Source organism: Labrus mixtus, chromosome 15 (assembly GCF_963584025.1).
Source record: "Labrus mixtus chromosome 15, fLabMix1.1, whole genome shotgun sequence".
Lineage (NCBI taxonomy): Eukaryota > Metazoa > Chordata > Actinopteri > Labriformes > Labridae > Labrus > Labrus mixtus.
Genome location: NC_083626.1, coordinates 5,277,983 through 5,303,136, shown reverse-complemented (window position 1 = coordinate 5,303,136; position 25,154 = coordinate 5,277,983). Strand labels below are relative to the sequence as shown.

At 40.3% G+C, this 25,154-nt stretch overlaps 2 protein-coding genes across 2 annotated transcripts in view; one reads left to right on the top strand and one right to left on the bottom strand.

Annotated features, from left to right (window-relative positions):
• The window catches only part of lamb2l (laminin, beta 2-like), a 51,048-nt gene that overhangs the window by 11,634 nt on the left and 14,260 nt on the right, over positions 1-25,154 (bottom strand). The window contains exons 3-17 of the mRNA XM_061058258.1: positions 20,501-20,670; positions 14,390-14,525; positions 13,390-13,463; positions 11,981-12,169; positions 11,334-11,397; positions 10,676-10,878; positions 10,327-10,447; positions 8,995-9,183; positions 8,002-8,181; positions 7,624-7,736; positions 7,100-7,179; positions 6,732-6,888; positions 3,906-4,046; positions 1,977-2,138; positions 1,773-1,894 (exon numbers count right to left, since the gene is read on the bottom strand). Of these exons, the coding sequence (XP_060914241.1) occupies positions 1,773-1,894; positions 1,977-2,138; positions 3,906-4,046; positions 6,732-6,888; positions 7,100-7,179; positions 7,624-7,736; positions 8,002-8,181; positions 8,995-9,183; positions 10,327-10,447; positions 10,676-10,878; positions 11,334-11,397; positions 11,981-12,169; positions 13,390-13,463; positions 14,390-14,525; positions 20,501-20,670 (2,101 nt within the window). The remainder of the gene's footprint in view (positions 1-1,772; positions 1,895-1,976; positions 2,139-3,905; positions 4,047-6,731; positions 6,889-7,099; positions 7,180-7,623; positions 7,737-8,001; positions 8,182-8,994; positions 9,184-10,326; positions 10,448-10,675; positions 10,879-11,333; positions 11,398-11,980; positions 12,170-13,389; positions 13,464-14,389; positions 14,526-20,500; positions 20,671-25,154) is intronic.
• LOC132990158 (uncharacterized) overlaps positions 7,865-25,154 on the top strand; it is a 411,085-nt gene continuing 393,795 nt past the window's right edge. The window contains exon 1 of the mRNA XM_061058261.1: positions 7,865-7,879. The gene's annotated coding sequence lies outside the window, so the exon portion shown is untranslated. The remainder of the gene's footprint in view (positions 7,880-25,154) is intronic.

The window sequence follows — 25,154 nt, the reverse complement described above, 5'->3', positions numbered from 1 at the left end:
ACCTGTGTTTGACTTCCGCCCCTCTCTCTGTGTTTTGGGCTCACTTTGCTAATTGGTTTTGGCTGAAGAACCAACCACAGAAGAGAAGGGGAGACAGGCTACGCTCTACTGAGACGGCCAAATCCGGGCAGGGTCTGACCTCTTAGTTCCAGATGATTTCAGAATCTTAAAGGCCTTTCATCAGACTGTTAAAGTTTTCTCTGTTGTTCTATCTGATATCCTATCATGGCTTGTTTTTACTAACACACTTTAAAAACACTACATCTCTTCTGAATATGGCGACCTGTGTAATATGTTTACATTGATGCAGTTCAATAACGTTTACATCACAAAACATTACTTAATGTGTGGCTTTTAATGACATTCATGTAAAGTATAACACCCACCAGATCAGTGCGCTGCAGACAGAAGAACACATATGTGGTGTGTCAAAGTAGTGTTAAAAGAAAGGGCTTACTAGTGGAAAAGTAAACAGTGTTTTTTTCTTTCAATACAGCGTTCATTTACCCCTTTGTGTTTTATAGTTTCATTTTTCTTGAACTTAGATCATTTACAAGGAGCTTGTCTGCTACAATAACTAGCCTAAATTCTGTGCCTGCTCTCCTGCCTTTTACTCAATAAAGGGGTTGACCTAACCAACATCTCCAATTGCTAATATACTTACAGTACTATTGACAAGTACCTCTTACAACCTCACATCAAAAATACCAAACTATACCTTAAAACAGAGCGTAAAAAATGATTTTCTTATTGGAAGACCAATAATTAACTGTTTCTTTATTAAGTTTCTTTTTTTTTTCAATTGTGAAATCAGATAAAAAAAGAAGCTAAGCTAAGCATTAGCATGTTACAGTCCATGTTAGCTGCTCTGCAAGGCTGCACCATAGTGCTTTTAGCTTAATGCTAGCATTAGCATTCTAAAATGATCATAATTGACCATGGTATCGTGGTTAGGTTAAAAATGTTTAGCTGGTCTTGGTATAATTTTAGAGTATATGCATGCTAATAGTAGCCAGTTAGCATTAAGCAGAAAGAAAAGTTGTTAAGGATCTCATGAGTTTTCTCAAAGTATTTGTAAAAGTTTGACCTTAAGGCTATAAAAAGACAGACTCCTTTAATTAAAGCCTACAATTCAACCTATGGCGAACATGTTGAACATGAACAAATATGCTAATATTTGAAACAGCAGGTCAAGTGAATAGTCAATCATTTTCTTTCACGAACTCTGACTGACTAACGTTTCTGAGTATTTTCAGTTTGACAGGAGAAAATCTTTACTGTCAAATCTCCCAGTTATGGGTCAAATATAAATAACTAAACTTCAACAATAACAGCTCAGTGAAACTGGAACAGGTCTGTTTAGGTTGGATGTACTGTACAACCTTTCTGTCAGACTGTACCGCTCTCTGCTCAGATCCACATCTGAGCTCCACTAGACAATGCTGCTGTGTTCCTTCATATCTCTGTACCTGCATCTTACAAAGGCTCTCTGGTATGTCTGCCGTCCTATCAGTGAATCAATAGTGAACAAAACCCCACAGGGTACAGTGGAATAAGAAAACAAACACAGGCCTCACTCGTACGAGCTGTGGCTTGTTGAAGTGACAACAATTCAACAATGCATTGCTTCCTGAGCTATAAAGCAACACACTCCGTACAAACACCTAGAATACCTGAACAAATCCTTTAGGGACTTGAACAAACATGCTAGATACAGTGAACCCTTACTACACAGACAGACATAAACACATAAAAATAGAGGGTTTTGGTACCTGTTTCTGTGCGGCAGCGTCACTGTGTAGAGCTGTTCAGTTGGTAAGAGGTTCCCACAGCGGAGACTAGACGGCAGATTTACAGACGTGATACTAACGATGGCCTCCCAGTCCTCTGTGGACTACAAACACATAAAACACTCCACTTAGTTCAAAAGATTTTGAGAATTTGGGATAAAATTTGGCATCGTTCTTGTCACACACCTCAGGCTCATAGCGAATCATGATGTTGTACTCCATGGCGTAGGGGATGTTGTCGATAGTGAACACCAGGCCAGCGCCATCCTTGACCCGGGCGAAACCAGGTCCTGTCCACGACACCATGTGGCTGGGAGTGTGTTCTCTATAAACAGTCCTCACATCCGGCTGAGAGACAAATAAATCAACAAATCATAAAAACCAACTCTATTTGAGGACCTCTGTGTCCCCTAAGTGAGCTGACTCTTACTTTGTTTAGAATGACATGTGTGCCCCGTGTTATAGGTTTATGATATGAATAGTTTATCAAAGCAGTTTTAAGAGAACTAACTCTGCTCAGTTTAAGATCAAATCATATTTATCACCTGTAGGGTCCTATTAAGGTTTTATTTAAGGTGTCTGTTAATTAAAATGGGGTTTTGTTGTTGTTACAACTGATGAATGATGATGATGATAAATACAAATTATCTCTGCTCAACCACATATCCCTCCTTGTAATTGTCTTAACAAGATCCGCATTGTTCCCAGGGGTGTATCCAGATTTTTGACTGGGGTGGTCTACTGGGGCACTGACTTATGCAGGGTTGGCATGAAATTTGTATTTATTCTTGTGGGTGAACACTCATGCCAATTTTTCCTCCTTTGGCGAGGAAAAAAGCCAATGACTGTCAAGGATTATGGGTTGGCACCTCTGGTGGCCAATCAGATTTCAAAGGAAGCCAACGCCACTACTGACCACGCTTCTGCACACACTCCTGATTGTACAAAGATTTCTAGTCTGCTATGTCCTTCACATTATTTTTAGGGGTTCTTCAAATTTAATCAAAATGCCTTCCACTACTGCTCTTGACTGTTCATAATTTCAGATTTTATTTTTTTCACCAAGAAAAGCTTTTTATCTTTTACCTTATGACCTTATAAAATTCAATAAATTGTAAAAGATTAAACCTCAGATTTGGCCAGCTTTTCTTTTGAGTCTTTAAGTGTTGATGATGTCACACCAACGTGATCACAGTCATGGCCTCATTAAGGATCAGAATCCTTTGGGTCTAAATCTTTACTTTGTGCTAATTTCAGAGCTCTGATTAAAAATATTGGAATCTAAATATCTCTACATTCTTGCCAATTCAAAACTCCATTTTCAGCTTTACTTGTTTGAAATGATGTAATCAACTTGACACCCTCATATTTAATTAGCTTAAGTAGCTTCAAACTGCAAAGTAGAGCACACAGCACATGACCACAGTTCTTGGAAACCTCTTTGGAAGTCTTTGTACAGTCCATGTGAGCTCTTACTACTGTTCATTGTCAACTACTGATGGAGCACAGATTTTATTCATTTTATTGACCACACTAAACCTACAATTTCCGAGTGTATTGATACTAAATTTACACTGTACACTGGCTCTTTTTCAAAGGGGGGGACCCTCTATTACCCCTGGATAAACTTGCCCAGTGATATGTTTATCTACATTGGTGGTCCTCAGCCTGGGGTCCAAAATGGTCCCAAGGGGTGTTCAACAACAAGATAAAAGTGACAGATAAACACTGTTTTTGAAAAAAACTTAAAGCTCAAAGCTCATACAATAATACAAGTAGATATTTTAACATCTTTAAGATTTTGGAAATGTTTTAAATCACGAGAATAAGTGGATTTTTTAGGTCTTAAGTTATCACACTGTCATTAAAAGGAGGCATAACACACAAAGTTATACCCTGCGATAAGTGTTCACAAGACCAAAAGTTTTGTGAGCATCACTAATCTGCTTTTTTTTTGTAAACAGCAAAGTGAAATCACTGCTGTCTATAAATATGACCGCAGTGAGGGCACTTCATTCTATGAATGCTGAGCTCATTTTAGGTGTTCACAGATGCTAACACATGAATCTTGTCAAACCGATTAAAAGTATTCTATCAATCACACAAATATCTCACTGTCTGCTGAAGCTGGCGGATACGTCTTAGAGCTGCCCGGTGTTGCTGGGAGTTTGTGATGCGACGGTGCCGCCGGTGTCTCCTCAGCTGGTTGTTGAGATGCTGCACACAATCCGTCTCTGCCTGAGGACGGACTTTGCCCTGAGAGGAGAGGAGAAAAGTGTTCATACTCATGGCCATCACTCTCTGGGGCTGACGCAGAACTGCATCACTTTGCAAACTGAGTGGATAACTGTGTTTTAATTATTATGTTGATGGAGAATAAAGGCGATGTCACAGCAAACCAGACATTAGGGAAACATATCAGAGGTGCAGTCAATGTCTGTGGCAGCTACAAGGCTAAAAGAGCAGAAGTTTTTATTATGTGCCAAGACATCACACATGGGTTTGTAGAAAGATAACAATGTCTGGATGAGCACATAGATAACGCCCATCTTGTTATGACTTCACATCACATGAAAGTACAAATAAGGTCTTTGGATTCACAAGTAAATTGACGTACTTATAAATAAATGCAACACCTGCTATTAGAACCACATTATGTAGAAATATTCTGGATTAATTATGAGGTATTTAAATTACATCTCCTGGGCACAAGTAGCCTAGTGGTTAGAGTGTACCCCATGTACGGAGGCTTTAGTCCTCCAAGTGGGCTTCCCGGGTTCAAATCTCTCTCTCTCCTTGTTGCCCACTCTATCCACTGTCCTATCTCTAAATAAAGGAGTAAAAAGCCCCAAAGTAAACCTTAAAAATCTGCATAGTGTTTGCCATGAAACAAAAATGACAACCATAATGAGCAAAGTTGAAAGGTGAGGCTCTTCTGGTTACAATAAGCCTAATTTAATTTGTTCATAACTATATTTAAGTCAATGTTTGCCAATTCAGAGCTATGCATTGACCATGCATTTCCATGTAAGCAGGATAACGATACAGATGGATGATGTGACCTTTATCATTACAGCTCTATCGTCAATCTTTTATTAAAACTTTTTAAAGACTCATTATTGGTTTGAAAGTATTTCCACTACTTTAACAGGACTTTCACAGTGGCCAGATTGCTATAACCAATCAACCATGTAGCTTCAACCTCTCTCTTACAAGACGTTGAGAGAGTCACTCTTCTCCTCCACAGTCCCTGCTCACGTCGTCAGTTCATGGCGAGGTGAGAGCCGAGTGAAACAATCGGCTGCTTCGTTAGCAAAGTTTTGTAAGCTTTTATTCCCTTTACATCACACATACAACGTCTTCACGTAATCTAGCTCACAGGGGTTCATTTTGCACAGCTATCTCATTCGAAAAATGAAAATGACAAGACAGAGCAGAAAGAGCCGTGCTGTGCTCAGAGCGCTTCAGAGCGTGACTGTGAGAAACAAAGAATGTGAAGCTGAGAGTGTGTTTTTCTCTGTGTGCTGCGTGACAATCATTAGTTGTGACAGGTTGGTATCTGTGCTACTGTCTGCTGTTTTTATGGGTCACTTCAGCTGTGGAGTCCGAGTCCTGCATAGTAATGTAGGACTTTTACTGTGTCCTGCATATTCTCTACTTCTTTGTGTCCTTCAGATAAAAAAAAAAAAAAGGCAAGGTTCATCTGCTAAAAACAACAGCCTCATTTGTCAAAGACATGTCTCTTGCCTTTTTTCTCATAACATCCTGAAGTCTAACATTCCTTTTTTCCTCCACATTTCTGCAGAAGAGATATTGTAAGAGCGGACTGTCTGAACTTGCCTGAAGGACTGAATGGAGAGGAGGGGGAGCGGAGGAGTTCTCGTTAAAAAGGAGAGGCCCGAGCTGGGTGGAGGGCGGGGAGGTGCAGAGATGGTAAAGATTGTGAGATAGCAGGTAGGTAGTGATGGAGGGATGATTGAAGATGATGTAGGATAGAGACAGAGATAGGGTGGGAAAGATGAGTCACAGTGGCCGTCTCTTTGTTGTAACAGGTTTCACAGTGGGAGAGATTCAAATATAAATAGAATTTAATTATGAGTTCAAGTAGATTTTCCTTTTCTTCTTTATCACTTTTACATTTTTCACTACTTGTATAAGCTTTCTAATTGAAAGCGAAAATTGCAATGAGATTATTTAACATAAATAGTAACAGGTCCCAACGCTGTATTGTGTAAATACAGATACTTGTATAACATCTCATAAACTGTCTGTCAGTAAAAAAACAAAACTGTATGGCTCCTCAGATCTCTCTCCTCCGTGCAGCTTTGGTGGAGAGGAGGAGCGAGCTTTAAGAGACATGAGATGCATGATCCTAATGAGTAATTAATTTGTGACATTTTGCTGACCCAAATTATGTTCTGGGTAATCTGTTGAGGCTTTAATAAATGCTGATCCATTCTTGACCGAACTCTCCGGTGTTTTATCCTACTCAGTCTGCTAGTGTTAGACTGCCTCTTCAACCATAGCCAGGTCTACAGGTTGCAGATTTCATGCATGAGAAATGTGAAAAAGTGAAAAATGATTCCCACAGGCTGGTGTAACTTTTAGTTCCTAAGACAAGGTCGGCGAAAAAATCTAGATTTACAAAAGACGGCAAACAGTCCTAGAGTAGATCTTTTCTCTTCGAACAATCAGTTAGACAAATATTCATGATATTCAAGACAATTATAATTGATCGTCACTTAAAGGAAACCTTTTTTATGTCCTTTCATTTTGATTCTAAAAGCCTCCAAACTGTCCTGCATGTTCAAATTGAACCTGATACACTCGAGCTTAATGGGGTCAACGCTGGCAGCTCTTCAGCCGTCTGTTATCAGTTTGAGTGACAGTGGTTTAAAACGTGAATAAGTCAACCACACTGAGTCACAGTCATGTACTCACTGGCAGTGCCGAGTCATCAGGGGAGTGTCCGGTGGCCTCTTCCGCCTCGTATTTGTAGTAGTCAAGCGGAGCACAGAAATAACCAGGCTGCACCTCTGAACACTGTCGACCAATCAGATGCCTCCTGCAGTCACACTGGCCGTTCTCCATCATGCACCTAAAGTAAAAGACCGAAGCAAATTTGAACCTTAGGATAACTGATCCTGACCTTTCATCCTCTTTGCGGTCGTCAGTTGGAACTGATTTTTTTACAGCCTCTGTTATTCTTTTTTGTAAATAATCAAACCTATATTAAGAAATACTTAAAAGTACAGGACATCTCCCACTGTTCATTTAATGTGTGAATATAAAGAAGTGTGGCATTTTACCTGTTGTTGAAGGCTCCACCAAAGTCACAGTCGCAAGGTCTGCAGCCAGCCAGGTCATTACTGAGCCCCCAGTATTCTGGCTGCAGGGAGGGAAATAAAAATGGACATCAGTTTTGATTGGGCGCTAGTAGCCTAGCAGTTAGTGCGTGTGCCCCATGTACAGATTCCTAAGTCCTTGAGAGCGGACAGCCTGGGTTCAAGACCGACCTGTGGCCCCTTTCCTGCAGGTCATTCCCCACTCTCTCTATCCCCAGTTTCTGACACTATCAACTGTCATATCTCTAAAATAAAGGATTAAAAACCCCAAAATAAAAATCGTTTTGGTTATCCGTTTTTGGACCTTCTGCTGTCTCTGGAGCTTTCAGTAGAAATTTAACAAACAGCCTAACTGTCATTTTCTTAAATGTGCTCTTACATGCATAGATGACTAACAATGCTAAAAAGCATTCATGTAAGGTTCTTTTAATTTAAAAAAAAAAAACACTTTTACAACAGATTTCAAGTGTCCAGTATGTTTTTCTTACCAGACACTGGTTGCAGTAGCGACCAGTGACATATCTTTTGCACGAGCAGTCCCCACTGATCTGGTCACATGGAGCGCCCATCATGATGATGCCTCGAGGGTCACAGTTACAAGCTGTTAGAGACACAAGAACACACAAGCCCACAAGCCCACAAACACACACACACACACAAACACACACACACACATACACACAAATGCCGAGAATGAGACAGTGGCTGATGTCCCATTTACAGATCAAAAATAAAGATTATGTGGTTTGTTGCTCCAAAACACCAGACATCCATTTGTATACAAACACAATTTGTTTACGTGACCTACAAATGTGTGCGCACACAATAACACACACTCACACACACACACACACACTCGTACGTACGCTGACAGCCCAGCGGGTCGTTCTGACTCAGTCCGTAATAGCCCTCCTTGCAGTCATCGCAGCGCATGCCTTTGACGTTGTTTTTGCAGCGACACTGTCCTGTGATCATGCCCATGTCCTGATCGGTGTGACTGTCACACACTCCTCCCTCCAATGATCCGACCGGGTCACAGTCGCAGGCTGGAGGTCAGATGGGGAACATGGGAGCGAAAAAAAGGACATTAATGGGCAATGCTTGTTTGAAGAGGAGATAAGCAACTAGGGGAATATTTCAAAACCCAAACAATGAACATAACTTGTGTAAGGTGAAAGTGAAAAAAGTTTGAGATGGGGGCGCCGGTAGCCGTAGTGGTACACACGCCCCATTTATAGAGGTTGTGGTCCTCCGAGAAAGCGGCCCAGATGGAATCCAACCTATGGCTCCTTTCACCCACATCATTCCCTAATCTCCCTGTCCCTGATTTCTGACTTTATCTACTGTCCTATCTCTACAATAAAGACATAAAAAGCCCAAAACAAAATCTTTAAAAAAAAAAAAGTTTAGTCTGTAGAATGTTAATAAAGCGAATACAAAATATTCCTAGACACTTTGCTCAACAGAGTTTAGAGTTCAGACTTTTTCTGCAAACGCTGGAGTTTTGTTGTTTGGATGCATTTCATATCTTGTTCATTTTAATCCCTTGTGACCTTTAAAAGTACATTAAACATGCTGTGAAAGCGTCCTGATAAGACTTTCAAGGATGTCTGGCATTATCCTAACTTGAGACGAGGTCAATCTCCAGAAAAGAGTTGGGTCAACAATATAAAACAAGAGGATCCTTGAGATATGTCTCTTGCACAGGAATTATCCAATTTTGTTTACCTACAAGCGTAAAAAAATGATTTTTTTTTTAATTCTCGGCTTAATCGAGATACATTTAATGTATTACCTCTGCAGTGGACGATCTCACACCATGGCTGGAAACATTCGGTTCAAAAGACAAAAAGACTCACCAACACAGACCCGTGGGTCTCTGATGTCTCTCAGAGGGTCTTGATAGTAGAAAGGTTTGCACATCTCACAGTTGCGTCCCATCATGTTGTGCAGACAGTCGTCACACACTCCTCCACTGATGTTGCCCGTGGCCAAATACACCGCCATGTCAAAGTGACACTGGTTAGAGTGGCCGTTACAGTTACACTCTGCGGACACCAGGGAGGAATTTAAATACATTAAGACCAATATTAGATACACACATACACTTTCCTTGGACTATAAGAGGTACAGATAATTTATTCTGCTGCAGCTGAAAAGTCATGAGTCACATCTCATAATTCTTAACACTTAAGAAATACTAGACAGTTTAATGTGCAAAGGAAAGAGTGCAGATGGGAAACTGCTCCTCTACAGGTGGAAAATCCCAACAGTATTCATAAATCAAATATAAAGCAGTACATTAGCAGTGTCAGAAAACATTAGGGCTGAATCAAAGGACTTGATACGATTGTATTTGAATAAGATGGTTCAAAAGCAGCTCGTACTCTGTATGTAGAACATGGGATGAGTCACTGACCATCTTATTGGCTTGCCATGTAGTAGCCAGTTCAAGAAGAGTCTGCAGGGATGTGTGATGTTTACCTCCTATAATTTTCCATGCAGTCTGAATCAATCGGATCAGTTTGGATTTTAACTGCACAGACAAGCTGCCAAACCATGCTGTGATACCAAACCTGATTAGGCTCTCTAAGACTGCCTGATAAAAAGCAGTCAAGTATGCTCTGTGCACTGACAAAATAGGCAATGCAGATGCAACAATTGTTTTCCTACTGATGACAAGTGCATGTATTTTAGTGAAAACAAACAGGTGAGAGTGGCTTTAAAAAATGTGACAGATTGAAATACTATCGCCCTCAGTCAAATCATTTTGAAAATAGTTAGATATGTCATGAGCAGATGGAAAGCCATTTAAACCTGGCGGGCACATTTGTTTCTTTAATTCATGTGGGTTTTTTCTTTCCTTTTCTTTCCCCTGCAGCACAGGCGGTCCTCACATTGACCTGTACTATCTGTGCCAGCAACTTAACTCTATATATGCGTGTGTTAGAGTGTGCATTAGTGTGCAGCAAAGGTCTCATAAAAATCCTGGTTAAACATTTCCAAGCCATCAAATCGACCCTGCAGCTAATAACAGGAAGCAGTCAAATATTAACAAGCAATAACTAAGCTCATCTGCATTTCACAGTTCGGGCTTACATCAGATTTTTGTGAAACACTGCCTGTTTGTTCAAGTGTATCAGTGTGTGTCTATGGTGTGTGTGTGTGTGCGTGTGTGTGTGCATTCCCACCTCTGCAGGTGTGTGAGTTCTCGGCCTCTGCTGGTCTCCATGGCAGGTCATTGTGGAAATCTTTGCAGCGCTCACAGTTCAGACCCTCCGTGTTATGATTGCACACACAGCGACCATGAATCTGTCCGTCACAATGGAACATCAAGATAAGCAAGAGGGTTAGAAAAGAATCGTCAATAACGGTGGCATGCCTGCGTGTAAGCCTAGGGTTCTTTCATTTCCAAACAAACCGTATCTCGTCTTTTTTGGTCTTTTATGTCACATTTTTCTTTAGTTCCACAGCATGTTTGGAGATGATTACAGATTGCAGCATGAAAAGAAAACAGCTGATCAAAGTCCTCCAGCTTACCATGCCGTTCTCCCGGACGTCCACCCCTGGCACTGGGGCGCACTCTGAGGCGTGTCCATAACAGAAGCAGCTGCCTCTGACCACCAGCTCGTATAAAGCGTAGTAATATTTCTGCAGGACGTCGAAACGTCGGTCCAGCAGGTCGTCTCCCAGAGTGTTCAGCTTGGTGAAGTTGATACGCAGGTTGGTGATGCGCAAAAGTTCTGTGAAGAAGAAAAACTGATTCATTAGGACTATTGTATATAAGGTGAATTTAGTTCTAAGCAAACATTTGAGTCTGATGTCAAAGTGTATATAAGTCTCATTGCCTTGACACAATTCTCTTTGAAAGCAGTGATGTTTCTGTTTTTGAAAAGTTTAGTTTGTTAGTACTCCTACAATACACATTTCATTTGCTGTACGCTTACAGTTATAAATCAAAAGTTGAATAAATCATTCTGAAGTAAATAATGAGATGAGGATGAAGCTCTATTTAAATGGTAGACAGTATTTTCACAAACTTCCACTTCTAGTTAAAACTGTTTTCCATCGAACTGCAAAGTCTTCATCAGGAGTGCTGTGCAGTAAATGTCAACGTTTTTATTAATAGAGATAATGAGGAGAGGCACACTGATCTGAGCCGGTGTTGACACATTCAGAGTTAAAAGTCATCACTAACCTTGAATGTCGAAGCTGTAGGGATCCTTCACGTGAATGGCAGGATCCAAAACTTTATAAATGACCTTCAGATGAAAATCCAATTAGTTATTGTACAGGGATTGAAGATGATATTTCAATTTAAACAACCAGTGAGCACTTAAAATTGAGCTTACAGACTTCAGTGCAATTTCACAGGGCTCAGTAAAACTCTCTGTGCCATATGGCTCTGGTCTTTTCTAAAACGACTGGCTACAGTCTAAAATGGCTACAGTTGTTCATTTGAGATAATTGTAATACAACATCCTGCCTGTGGGAGCACTCCTTATAGCATAAAAACTGCATCTGTGATCGGACCCAACACAGAAACTACCTGCAGCTTCAGTGACGTCTGATAAACACTTCCTTGTTTAGCCGTTTTTTAATGATATAAATGAAACTCTGTGGAAAACTACGCCGCCACAGGTGACCAATGGGCTTGTGTGGCTCAGACTGAGAAGGTGAATTAGGACATTTAAAGAGATGGACTTAAGGAAATGATTTAAGTCTCTTTCGCAGTGATTTTATTGTGAAAAATAAATGATATTTCCCAGCCTTATCTTAAAAAACAAACAAACAAACAAATAAAAGACACTCTGTCCTCTTATTAAATAAGCTGCTGTTGCTCACCTCTCCATTCGTCGAGGGTTCGATGTCGGAGTAGCGCTCCTCACAGATGACATCGTTGATGTGGTTCAGGCCGTTGGAAGGAATCCCTTGAAAGCTCTTGGTGCAGTTTGAGGCAAAGTAACGATAGGGACGCCATGTGCGTCCGAAATCGGCTGAACGCTCAATAATCATCGCTGCAGGTCTGAAAGTCTGAGGAGGACAGAGAGAGAGAGAATTCAGTCGTTTTAACTTCATACTCCTGCTGCTGCTTGCCTTATCAGCAATTTAGTTTGACATGTTGATTGTTCTTGTTTATACATTAGGATTGTTAATAGGTTTAGGTCTTTATGCATGACTGTAATACAGGTTACATTATGACTGCAACTCATCAGACCTGTATATCTGGAACATAGACTGACGTGGCCCTGTGACGTCACCGATGGTTAAGTCCTGCTTGCCATCTTGGGGTTTGTTTTGGTGCTAATGTGACTAATTTTCAGACAAGAGGAAATGCTACATCTCTATATATCAACATTTTGTGGTTCCCACACAAACTGTATAAAACATGGACGTAGTCTCGGTGAGGTCAGACATTGGTTTCTGAAGAGGTTGAGTCGAGGTGGGCCCAACAAGCTTCAACACATCCACCTGTCAGTCAACTCAACGTTGTTTATTTCTGCTGTACTAAAAACTGACATTTTTATACTGGACCTACTGTAAAGGGGATTCTTTAGCTTTTAGAGACAGCCTCAGGTGGACACTGGAGGAACTGCACTTTTTTGCACTTTTTCCAACACTGGAGGTTGCCGCTCGCGTACGCACTTGTCAATCACATGCAGCAATGCCCTAAAGCAGTGTTTCTTAATCCTGGTCCTGGTATCCCACTGCCCTGCATGTTTTAGATGTTTCCCTCTTCCAACACACCTGACTCAAATGAATTGGTCGTTATCAGGCTTCTTGATGAGCTCGCAGCCCTAAAGAATTCTTACATAATGCTGAACTAGAGACAGCTTGCCAAGTGGGACAGTTAGGATGATGTTTATTAAATCAGATGAGAACAAGGGTCATTTCAAATCTGCTTCCTTACTACCTATTTTTGTGCAACCAGAAGAGTGGCTCCCTACAAAGAAAGCAGGTTTAAAGCACCTCTACATTGGCCTCATATGAGAAACCATCAGGCTACATCTTCTTCTTCTACAGTCTTTGATCTGCACTATTTGTTTGCTGCTATCGGTTGTGCTGTTATCAGTATACAGTCGGATAAAAACTGGTGGAATGCAGCCATGAAATATTCAGAGTTGACACAACAAACACACGCTTGCACAAGTATGGCCCCCTGACATGTTTAAGCACATACAGTATGGAAACCCTTCTCAAACAGGAAATCCACAAACAAAAACAAACACATAGGAGTCTACAGACATGCATACCTTGAACTTCATGATGAGATGTGTAAAGTGGAATTCGGCCTCTAGGTTCAGTCTGATGCTGACATTCTCCTCTCCTGTGGGAGGAAAATACGTCAGTCAACACCACAGCAACACAGTCTCGTCTCTGAAAGTCAACATCTTCTCATTGTAGGAGATTTTTACCATCCTTGTTAATGCACTTTTGAGTGTTCATCAAAATATTACGTTTTCCGACCCTTTAGGACACAGACTATCTTTTAAAGGGACTATGTCTCTTTTGAATAAATCATGGAATAAAACTGATACTCTCATGTATTTGGTTTCATATTTACAGGAAATGGTTTCGATAAATCCTAAAAGATGTGAAAGTTTGTTACAAATCTGGATTTGAATCTTTAAATCCTAAGAGGTAAGAGAATAATGGATATCAAGAACACATTTAATATAAGTCCGAAATAAATGTTTCTCTCCTGAGTTTAGGACTGAAATAAAGATTTTAGTGGATTTTTAAGCCCATTTTTGGCTTAATTAGCTGAGGAGAAACAGGAAATGTTGGAAGGAGAGTACATGCAGCAAAGGGCCCAGGTCGAATTCGCACCCAAGGCCACTGCGACAAGGACTATCTTCGTACATTGGGGCATGCAACATAACCGCTAGGCCATCTGGTGCCTGGGCAGAAAAGTTTTGGCCTTCAGATTCCCTCTAAGTTTGTTTTTTTTAAATCTGAAAAAACAGGCTGAAAAAATCTATTAAAAAAGTAAGTCGTACAATTTTTTTAAAATCTGTTCACAGAATTTAAAAATGAAGCAACTTGGACTATATTGGAAGAAAAAAACATGTCATGAACACATTAGTTAATAAATTAAGCTGAATGGCAAAAAGAATCCCCAGCTTGTTTACACTCCTCTCTGGGCTTTCTTTGTGTTTGTATGAGAACGTAGTCACCACAATGAACAAGATGACCCTGTTAGTGTTTTGTAAACTGTTTGATATTAAATACACAATACATGCACACACACACCGTTGACAGACTGCCACCAGGTGTTTTCTCCGTTGCGGTCCATGAGGTAGATCACGTTCTGGATGCGGTGGCTGTTTCTGTGACGGTACGGGTCGTAGTGATGCTGGGAGTTACACTCGAAACACTTGTCAGACTCCTGTTGAGGACAGAAACACACTTTACTGAGGTGAAGTTGTTTGTCCTCAAATGTGAAATAGAAAAAACTTGAACATTTTGCTAAAAGCGAATGCAAACTACCACAACAAATGCAAAGACACAAACGCGCTGCAAATAGGCAAAACAACTGCATAAGCATCAAACGCGCTGCAAGTACAGAAACGAAACTTAAGTCAAAACACACACAACCAGAAAACAACTGCAAACACAGAAACGCTGCAAGTTAATCCTTAACACAGCGTGTTTGTTTCTTTTGCAGCGCGTTTCAGCCTTTGCATTTGTTGTGGTAGTTTGCATTTGCTTTTGAATGTGCAGCGTTTCTATATATGCTGTGCGTTTTTCTAAATGTATGTCGTTTCATCAGTTGCTGAGCGTTTGACCCCTACCGGCCACCGTATTTATAAACTAATTTGACAAGCAGACAGGTAAGTTTTTAAAAAGCAGCAATTCTTCTAGTGTAAAGCTGTGCATCAAACAATAAGACTTACCTTGTTTTCATTCTGCGTACAAAGGTTGTGTGCCCCTGTGAGTGACCTGTTTCCTCAGATTAAGGCTTTAATATTTCAAACTGAAATAATGAGAGGTATGTGCCTCTGTGTGCCAACATCAGTGTGAAAGGAACCAAAGCCAGAGGGGAATGGGGATGGGACTTTAATTGGACATGAATAGAAATCACATCGATGGTCTACAAATATTTGGCTTTCAGCAAACCTGTATTTTTATATTTGTGTTGTTTTGGGTCACATTCACACAATACTGAGCACTTTGCTAATATGCATAGCCTACTCTGAAAAAACATGCTGCGATTTCACACACACGTCATGAGTTTTAGAAGAGTTGATCGTTTTTGCAAAGCGAATACATACACAGTGATATGTACACATCTGTAGCAAAGTGTGCATATGAAATAGGTTCAAACAGGATCGACAGTGGAGTACAGTTATTGACAAAGGGGTTGATTAAAGATGCAACAGTTAAACTAAATATCAAAACAAGCAGACATGCTGGTAAATGTCAAGAGGATCTAGAAAATCGTCCTGGGCGTTGAAATGATAAAAGGTAATTATTGCAATGTAATTTTTGTCAATTTAAATACCACGAATAATCGATAAAAGTTTGATAGATTTAAACGTCTATACATTACCCAAACACTGGGAAAGGGGGGGAGTAATGTGCTTTAAATGCTAGTTGCCAACTTATATTTAGGAGAAGAAGAAAAAGATGACAAACAGCCACTCATGTCGCAGGGGACTGATATGACATATTCATGTGATAACATTTTTAGTCATATCGCCCAGCCCTACTAGAAAACTAGATTTTAAGAGAAATGATGAATGATTCAGTCGGGAGGTTTACATAATGTTCAAAAAAGTAGATTGATTATGTTCATAAGACTAAAACTGGACTTTTTAAATACCAGTTCATGTAAAAATGCTCATTCATACAGTTGGACTAACACCTAGAAAATACAATAGGGGTTGATTTACTCTTGCATGTGTACAGTGCACCTCAATAGGGTCCAAACTGCTGTTTTGGGTGTGCTTCACAATTTCTGCGACGGGCTTTGACCCAGAAGTATGAATGCGGAGAACGCCAGGAGGAAAACAATATGAAGGTATCAAAGCGTACGGTAAAGCGTAGAGTCCGTACAAAATGTACAGAGCTGTAAAGCTGTCCATGTTTTCACCGTTTGGCATACAGCCAGTTTGCCACTTCTCTCGTTTGTCGATTGTTTGGTAGGTGATATGACAAGTCACCCAGAAGGTCCAATAGTAACAAGCTGAGAGGGGGTATACAGCAACCTACTGTAGCAGAGTCAGATATATGACCATCAATAAATCCATTCTCTCCTGGTGCTTTTATACTGTAGTCCAATTTAACAGCCTAATCGAGCTTTAACTGTAGATCAACTTAACTGTGCGTGTAACATACTGAGTGAAGCACTGACATAAAGCTGACATTGATGAGGAAGGGGAGAAGGACGAGGCTGAAGTCAGAGGGCATGGGAATGATACATGAATGTGGGGAACCCAGGCCAAGAGCAAGTGCTTTAATGAAGGGCTGTTCTCCAAAACTTTTAAAGGGTGGTCGGAGAAAGAAAGGTGTAGGTGGGAGAAGTGGGTGTGCAGTGGAGAGGGGTCTCAACACGCAGAGGTAACAGACAAAGAAGGGGGCCGATGAAGAATGCTGGGGTACATTTGAGAGCAAGGGGGGGCATTAAAAGGGGGAGCAGGGAGAGAGGGCTGGTGAGTTGGCACAGATGAACAGTAGATTCCAACACAGCGTTTCTTAATTAGGTTGTTGTCAGGGGTGATTAAGCTGCTAACAACAACATGGCTGTTAAAGAGATTGAAAAAGGATGCTTAAAGTGTGCTGGAAGGTGAGTGTGTGTGTCTGCAGATACGTGGGGATGTTGATGTATGTGGGTGACCAGAAGTAGACACGCACACACATCTACTTGTAAGTGAGAGTATCACAGTAGCCATTTCATCCTAACACAGAGAGAATGTCTATACTTTACAGTGTTGACAGAATTTAAGGTCCAATAACAAGAAAAGATTTTCTTTCAGTTACAAATGACTCCTGCCTAAGACCCCTTTTTGAAATAATTGCAAAAACGGGGTGCTGTTGGCCTTGCCAATGTGCACCCATTGTACAGAGGCTACAGCCCTCAAAGCAGGCAGCCCGGGTTCAGATCCGACCTGTGGCTCATTCCTCCACTCTCTCTCTCTCTCCCTGATTTCCATCTCTGACTGTCCTGTCTCTCAATAAAATGCATAAAAAGCCCAAAAAGAAAAAAAAAAAAAAAAATCATTCATTTGGAAAAACAAGAATTTAGTAGTAACATTGTCGGTTTAAGTCAATAAATGTAACTTCCGCCAACCCACGTGCAAATTCTGTTGAGTTTTTGTCATGTGGTTTTGCGACACAACTTAAGAAACCTTAAAAAAAATAAAAGTTTAAAAAAAGACAACAGAAAAAGGTTCAGCAGAAGTTGTCACTGCGTCTACTATTTTAGAAAATTGTCCTTTTTGATGTTCCTATGAGTATAAAAACCTTCAGACTCCTCTCCATCTCTCCCTTAAGCACACTGTAAAGCTTCAGTTGGTGCTTGGTCTGAACTTGTGTGGCTTTAAGACCGTCCCTCCCTCCTTTGAGCTCTTATTTATCTCCCATTAGTCAAGCCTGGTGAGCTCAGCGATGAGGCTTTCTGCTCCAACAATACACTGATGTAAGCCTGATGTTGATTTGAAAACACTTCTTTGTCACACTACGATGGTGGCTCTAAAAAAAAGAAAAGCCCACTCCCTTAACGCGCTCATTCAGTTCACCACTCTGAATCTGAACTCCACTCACTTTTTCTTTCATGCCTTCTTTTACAGACACTGTACAGACACAGATTTTAATGCACACCAATGGCAACATAAACACTAAACCTGGTGGCCGAAGAACATCTTTCATGGCCAAAGAACATCTTTCATGGCCGAAGAACATCTTTCATGGCCCGAACTAAACGAATGAAACAAATGACAATTTAAAAAACTCAACCAAAACATTCTCATTTTACAACTTGTGAAATTCTTTTGGTTCTTTGTAAACATGTACACAACGTCTCTTTGCTCAAACTTGTTCACATAACCCCCAGCCCCGCGTCTCAATTAGCCATTAACGAGCTAACAGAATTAGCATCGTGATCGCAGTAGTTTTAACTTAAGAGACAATCTATTTCCTTCCTAGATCATTTAAGTTAAGAGATGCTAAGTTAGTTTCTAAGCATCCCTAAAGCCTGTAAAAGCTAAAGTTGTGTCATTGGTGAAAAGTCAGTGGCCTGTGGGCTGAATGATTTAGCCCAAATGATCAGCTAATCAAGGAGGGCGTGCCATGACACCTGTCACTCATTTACACTACAGAGGTGAATGGCGGAGGATGCTACAGTGTGTGGGCTTAGATTTGGTTGAAACTCTAGCTTCCACCAAAATTTATCCAAAAAAGTTATTTGTAGAATCATTTACTCATCTTCACCGGATAAGAAAGGGAAGGCTTAGCCCTGCTAGCTAATTTATACCAGCCGTCCCTGTAGGTTATCTTGTCAACTCTCACTTGGTGGTTTCAAAAGTCTCGACCAGGTAAAGCACCAAGAAGTTCGGATGTTGGGACAGTAACTTTTCAGAATAACCTTCAGTTGCAAAAAAACGTATGATTTCCATGGACCATTGGGGCTGTAGTTATTGTAAAACCTGATTTTATGTTGCTTTTTTCTCACCTCTCTTTTTTTCTTTGAGTCATATTTCCTTTTGGTCATTTAACCCTCCCTGTTTTCTCTTCTACTTTCTTCAATGGAAGCTTGTCTAAAGTTGTAGTTTCAGTTCAACTCAACCAGGTGGGCGTAAGGGCCAAACCGGGGCCCCTTCAACAGGTCTTCAAGGCAATTGACTCTGCAGCAGCTCCCTAAATGCACTGCTTCTCCTGGTGCTCAGAAAACTATGAAATCTGATCTCACAAGGAACAAAACACAACCTCAGAGAACCTTTGTCAAACACAAATGATTGATGAACTCCTGAACATTTAAAAGTAGTGAGACGAAGGTTGTGGGCCTCTAAATACGCTTCTGACAGACCTGCGACTGTCGGCACCTGGATTTATGGTCCGACAGGTTGTCACCGTATCCTGCCTCTTTCTGTAGACGGCCTCTCACCAATCAGAGAGTGTCAATCATTTGAACCTGGAAGTTGACACAATAGGATATCCCAGCCCTGAGGCAATGGAAGCACAGGTACACGCATGTTGGTGCAGAGAAACAGATGTAGTGAACGGGTGCAGCAGAGGGGACTGTCAACATGATCTTCAACATGTTAGGATTTGTGTCAAGTACCCAAAAACGGAAACACGATCGCTGCATACTGTGCTGAAGTAAAATACCTTGTGGTCTTGCATCACACAGGTATGAACTCAGGATGTAACACAAAGCTACTATCTGTTTCTTCAGCTGTATCTTTGTCTTTTTGTATTTCACAACAATATCTGTATCTGGATTCATTCTTACAAGACAGGAAGTTCTTAGGAATTTTAAAAACACTTTTTGGTGTAAATTGTGTAGAATTGTTTTGAGCTGCCTGAGCATTAATAAACTCCTTTCCAATCCTTTATGTGATTCAAAAAATGCAAATGTTAACTATGAAATGGCTGAATGCTAATGTTAGCGATAGCAAATGGGTTATTAAATATGGTTTTAAACTCATAATATGGCTAGCTGTGTCTCCATATTTTCAGTATCCATTGCCTCTTACTTTCTCATCAATCTGGACGCTTTGAAATAAAAACAGTTGCTCAGATTTGTGAGATTGTGAGACTTAAACCTGGAGCGTGCTAGTGAGACACGATGAAAACGATATGTCTCACACCCTGAGCGTTATGTCACAGCAACACCAGTGCCATGGGAATATGGTCTATTGAGAGAGAAGGAAAAAGTAATGGAGGGAGTCTGTGTGTGTGACTAAGGTGTGGCCGACTTGTGTGTCTACACCTGGGGGCTGGTACTGTCTAGCAGAGGGGTTGGGCAGGGCAGTGGTTGGGGGCACATGCTCATGGAAACATGGCAACAAACAAAAGGACAGATGAACAATAAAATGATGGAAGAGTGGAGACAGAAGGATGAAGATGAATGATTGCGTAAAAGAACAAACAAACCATCCCATTTTCCTTCCCATTGAGGGTGCTGTGTATTGTAAAGGAGGTGTAGCAGGGTGCTGACAGACAGAGCAGGCAGGTGGGAGAGTCAAACTGAGCGGATATGATAACTTCTAGAGGCAGGCTAATCCTGTGCATGATGAATCAAAAATCTGTTACCAATTATTATTGATGGCCCCATTCAATTTATGGGTCATGCTTCTTCCTTTGCATCTCAAGCAAACTGGTACTGTGTATGAAACTTCTTATGTTCTGATGTGCTCTGACCTGCAGATGGCTGACGATGCAATAATGCTCCGGTCCATCCAGGCCGCATGTGGAGCTGGCAGATAGATTGACGGCCCGTCCAATCAGAAGGTTTCCTGTCGCAGGGTAACAGCTTCCTTCCGTGCAGCCGTGAGGGCCTGATGGGAGCTCTTGTCCAAACACGCTGAGAGCTGGAAGAGGATTGTAGAAACAGAGAAGAGCATCGATGTTAAAATGACCAAATTGCCAAGAACTTCTTCAAATCCACAGTTTTAATATTACTGGCCAAAACATCATCCCTCTCAACGTGTTAAAAAATGTATTTTATTGAATAATTTGCACAGTCAAAAATATATATATATGCACAAATTACAAGATAGACAATATCAGTGCTGGAAGAGGCAGAAAACTCGAAGAGCTTATTTTTTAAATGTACACTTAAATATCACCCAATAAAAAAATAAAAAAATCAGAAGATGCAGAAAATTATATAATTTACGTGTTTGTATATTAAAAGAGCAAAATACAATGTTTAAATTGTATTTTTAAGTGTTATTATGTCTGTACACTTTGTAATGCCGCAATCCTGCACAGCTCTGTTACGTTAAAGGAAGAATATGCGATTTTTCACACTTAAATATAATAGAAATCAAGTATATCCTCTAAAAATAACTCTGTGAGTCATGACTGTCTACAATGGGTGTAACACACAAGTCCCACTGTCTGTGATGTTTTCAGAGTTTTCAGAGTCCTATCTTCACTTTGTTTACATCGCCCAGACGGCCGGCTGACTCCTCCCCTCATGTATAAAAGTTGTTTAATTGAGGGACTAGAGAAAAGAAGAATAACATACTGTACTCACTGCTTAACTGTGTTTCTAGATCACGCTCATTTCAGGTAAATTTACATGCAGTGTGAAGATACGAGCATAATAAAGATCGCTAGCATTAGCATGCTAACACAACAATGCACCGCGAGTTGTTTTGGTTTCATGCTGGTGCTCAAGGGCGACATCTACTGGATCAAAAAAATCTTTTACACTTTGATCAGTTTAATGTTGATATGAGAGCATAAACTAACTCTGAAGACAAAGGAAGATAAGACAGTTCAAATCGTTTGTGATTAACAGCAATGACAAAGACATTCAGAGAAAATCTGTTAATCCAACCACAAAGTATTCAAGACATTTTGAAGGCTTTGTCTGAAAAGATGGGAGGCTTCCAAATGAGCAGGCTGCAGAGTGATACAGGCTGAGTGATGTTGACAGTGATATCTGAGGTCCTTTCATGCTGTCGATCTTATAAAAACATCATGGCAGCAACATGTGGAGACATGGTGGAGAAGACATGGATGGTTTTATAGAGTAACAAACATTCTCTTAAAAAAGCTGCATTTCAACAGACTTTTACAGTGGAGATTTTTTCCTAATGCTGTAGCTTGACTACCCATACATATATTTATGAATGACACCATTTCAACGTCTGGGCTCCACTATGAGTAAAAGATTTAACACAGGCAGATTTTCTGAATTCCAGTGAAGCATTAACAATACCTGGCTGGAACATTTTACTGATAAACCTGCCAGAAAATGCACCACATGATCGGTGTGTAATGTTATTCTCCTGCTCACACAATACAGCAGGTGTAAAGATGGATTACAGTAAAATGAGACGGTTATTTGCACACATTGTAAAGGCAGGTGAAGGCAGGTAAAGGATGGGGGAGGCATGATAATTGTGTGCATAAAGAATGGGATATAAAGCAAACCTATGGACTGTAGATAAGGATCAAACACCCTAGTTAAACATAAAACACAAGGTACAGCTGAAATACTGACACTGGAGTCAGTGTGTGTTTTTCACAGATTCAAGGCTCAAAGAGAATTAATTGTCTGAACACAGAGGAGAATTAGACCACTATCAAATAATATCAAATATGTGTGTGTGAAGCCGAGGATCACACACATTAGTCCTACCACTTTGCTCAAATAACTCCTTCAAAAATACACAAACTTAAAGACTGACTTCACCTGACCTCACCTGACAAGAAGAATTGCACAATGAGTTCACTCTCTGGTCAAATAGTCTTTGCCTTGAAGGCACCAAAGAGTCACCTTAATGTCCCTCAATATAAAATGTTAGACTTCACATTCGGTACTGTGCATGTGCATCGCTTGACAGAGACAAGCTGAATAAAGAAAGTCATTGTTAACTGTCATCATGTGTAAAAACCTATTTGTTTAATTTAATTTTTTTAAATGTGATCAGATGGGTCAAAATGTACAGAGCAGGACATATAAGCAAGTGTGATGGTTGATCTGATGAACACAGACGAGCAGAGAATGAATCTGAAACAAAAACTAGGAGTAAAACTTGCATTGAAATGTTACTAGTATTAGTCGGAGTATTGCAGAGCTACGCAGACACACCACCACACAAGTATGTAGCGCTCTGCTCACAACAGCGTAGGCAACTTCAGCGTAGATTCGGCACTGAACGTATGAATCAGGCTTAACCGTTGGACAGGGAGGGGATCAGCCAATCAGGTAAATGAAACATTTGAGCTTCTGAGCGAACCATTAACAAGTTGAATGAAGCATCGTCCCGTCCCACATGAACACAGCGCAGGAAAACAACAAACCCAGAGGGAGTTTAAATTCAGTCTTTTTTGGGGGAATTACTCATCAATATATTTAGTCAGGATGTATTTGATATTGATGAAATATTTGATATTGATGTTTCAATAATGATCAAAACGTTTTAATCACTTCATTAATATCCTTATCATCAGAATCAGAATCGGGGTTTATTGCCAAGTACATTTACACATACAAGGAATTTGACTTGGTGTATTGGTGCTAAACAACAAGGAAGGAATTAACATGAAGTGTTTTAGAACTCTGAGCAAACTGTTTGTTTAAATCACATAAATATTAAGTTCTACTAGTCATCAGGGTATATTGTATAAAATTAAGAATGAGCTTATACATTGCATACAAGTTGAATACCGTATAAATCAACCAATAAGAAATGACTTCTGTCTGTGATTTGATCGGCAAAGCTATTTCAATTTAAAAGCCTAAAAGCATGATGTCGATACATTTGAGGCTTTTAAATTGAAATAACTTTGAAACTTAACATTGTTACACACTTATTTTACCAAACTGTTTCATTTCTACTGTTTACGTTCAAGCCACACTTTAATTAACTGGGATGAGAGATATACAGGTGCACTTCAGTTTCCTGTTCAGAAACAGATAACGTCCATGTGTGGTATGACGTCCTCTCCTGAGTCTCTGTCAAGGCATGCATGTGTCATATCAGGTACAATTTACACACAGATTTAATGAATGACTGAGAATAGACCACATATGAAGTCATTTTACTAATATATAGTGAGCCACTTATAAAAGATCTCTATCTAACAGCTTTCTCAAAGACTTGAAACAGAAACAGTGGTGTTGAGAATAAAAAGCTGAAGCCATCATCAATACAAACACTCATCAGTCATTTGAGATGTTCAAAGTTCCTCCCCCTCTCTGTGTGGGCTGTCAGAAACTTATCTTTTACCTGGTTTTTACCTGCCTGAACCAGCATGAAGAACATTAGTGCTTCATGTGCAGAAGGTTCTTCTTTCCATCCTTTCTTTTAATGCGAAGCATTCCTGTCTGGGTCCTTCTATTCTGTCCGACATGTGCCTACAGCCACCTCCGTCGACTACAGACTCGCAGCGTATTTTAAACGTAGCAGAGCGTAAGTGGCGCTGCTGACACGCTCTGGAGTCGGACCACGGCGCTCGCTTTGGAAACAGTCATTGATTAGAGAGGCAGCAACTGTTGGCATAGTGCGCGGCACTGAGGCTCTGCGGCGCACACAGAGTATGTGGAAATTGGGTGTTAGCTATTACAGTATCATTCTGTTTGCTTGTGACTGTATTTGAATTTTTTAAACTGAGTCTATTTATATTTTCTACAACTGGAAACATGTTGCAGTTTAAGTATATTTTTAACTACTCATTTCATAAAAACACAGAACTAACAAACACGTATGATTCAACCAGTGAGGAGAGGAAGTTAAAGAGATCAAGTGCCTGGTTCAGGCTGGAGAAATGTTACCCTAGAAAGCGTCATTCACAAAGCTTCCAAGGTGGGATTACTTTAGGAAATGTACTTCCATTCCCTGAGTGAGCGAGTGAGAGGAAACAAGAAGATAACAAGTAATGTGTCTCTCTCTTTGAAATGCAGTGAAAGACACTATGTAACAATGAAGCTGGAACCAAATAAAATGGCTGAGGTGCTGCAGTGAAGTCGTAGTGAGAATCAATAGGAACAGCAGCCGAGAGGCAGTAGAGGCGGAGGACGGAGTGTCATACACATTTTTTTTCTCATAATGTGGGGCTGTATCAAAACGTTAGTTTGCAATTTACAGAGCTAAGGCCGTGTGGAAAACTTTGTAACTGTTTTATTTTCATATCCAACACTGATTTAAAGGTGCTTGTCTAAATTTAGAATCAATCTGTCTGATAAAAATGTGAATCTAGTGGACGTCTTCAGACACAGAAAAAAGTGCCTCAAAGACACAACAAGAGTAAGTGATTTTTTTTTGTGCATCAGTATGGAATGTGTAAAGAAAATGAGAAAAAGATGCACGGGTGTGACTTGATGTAAAAACCACTT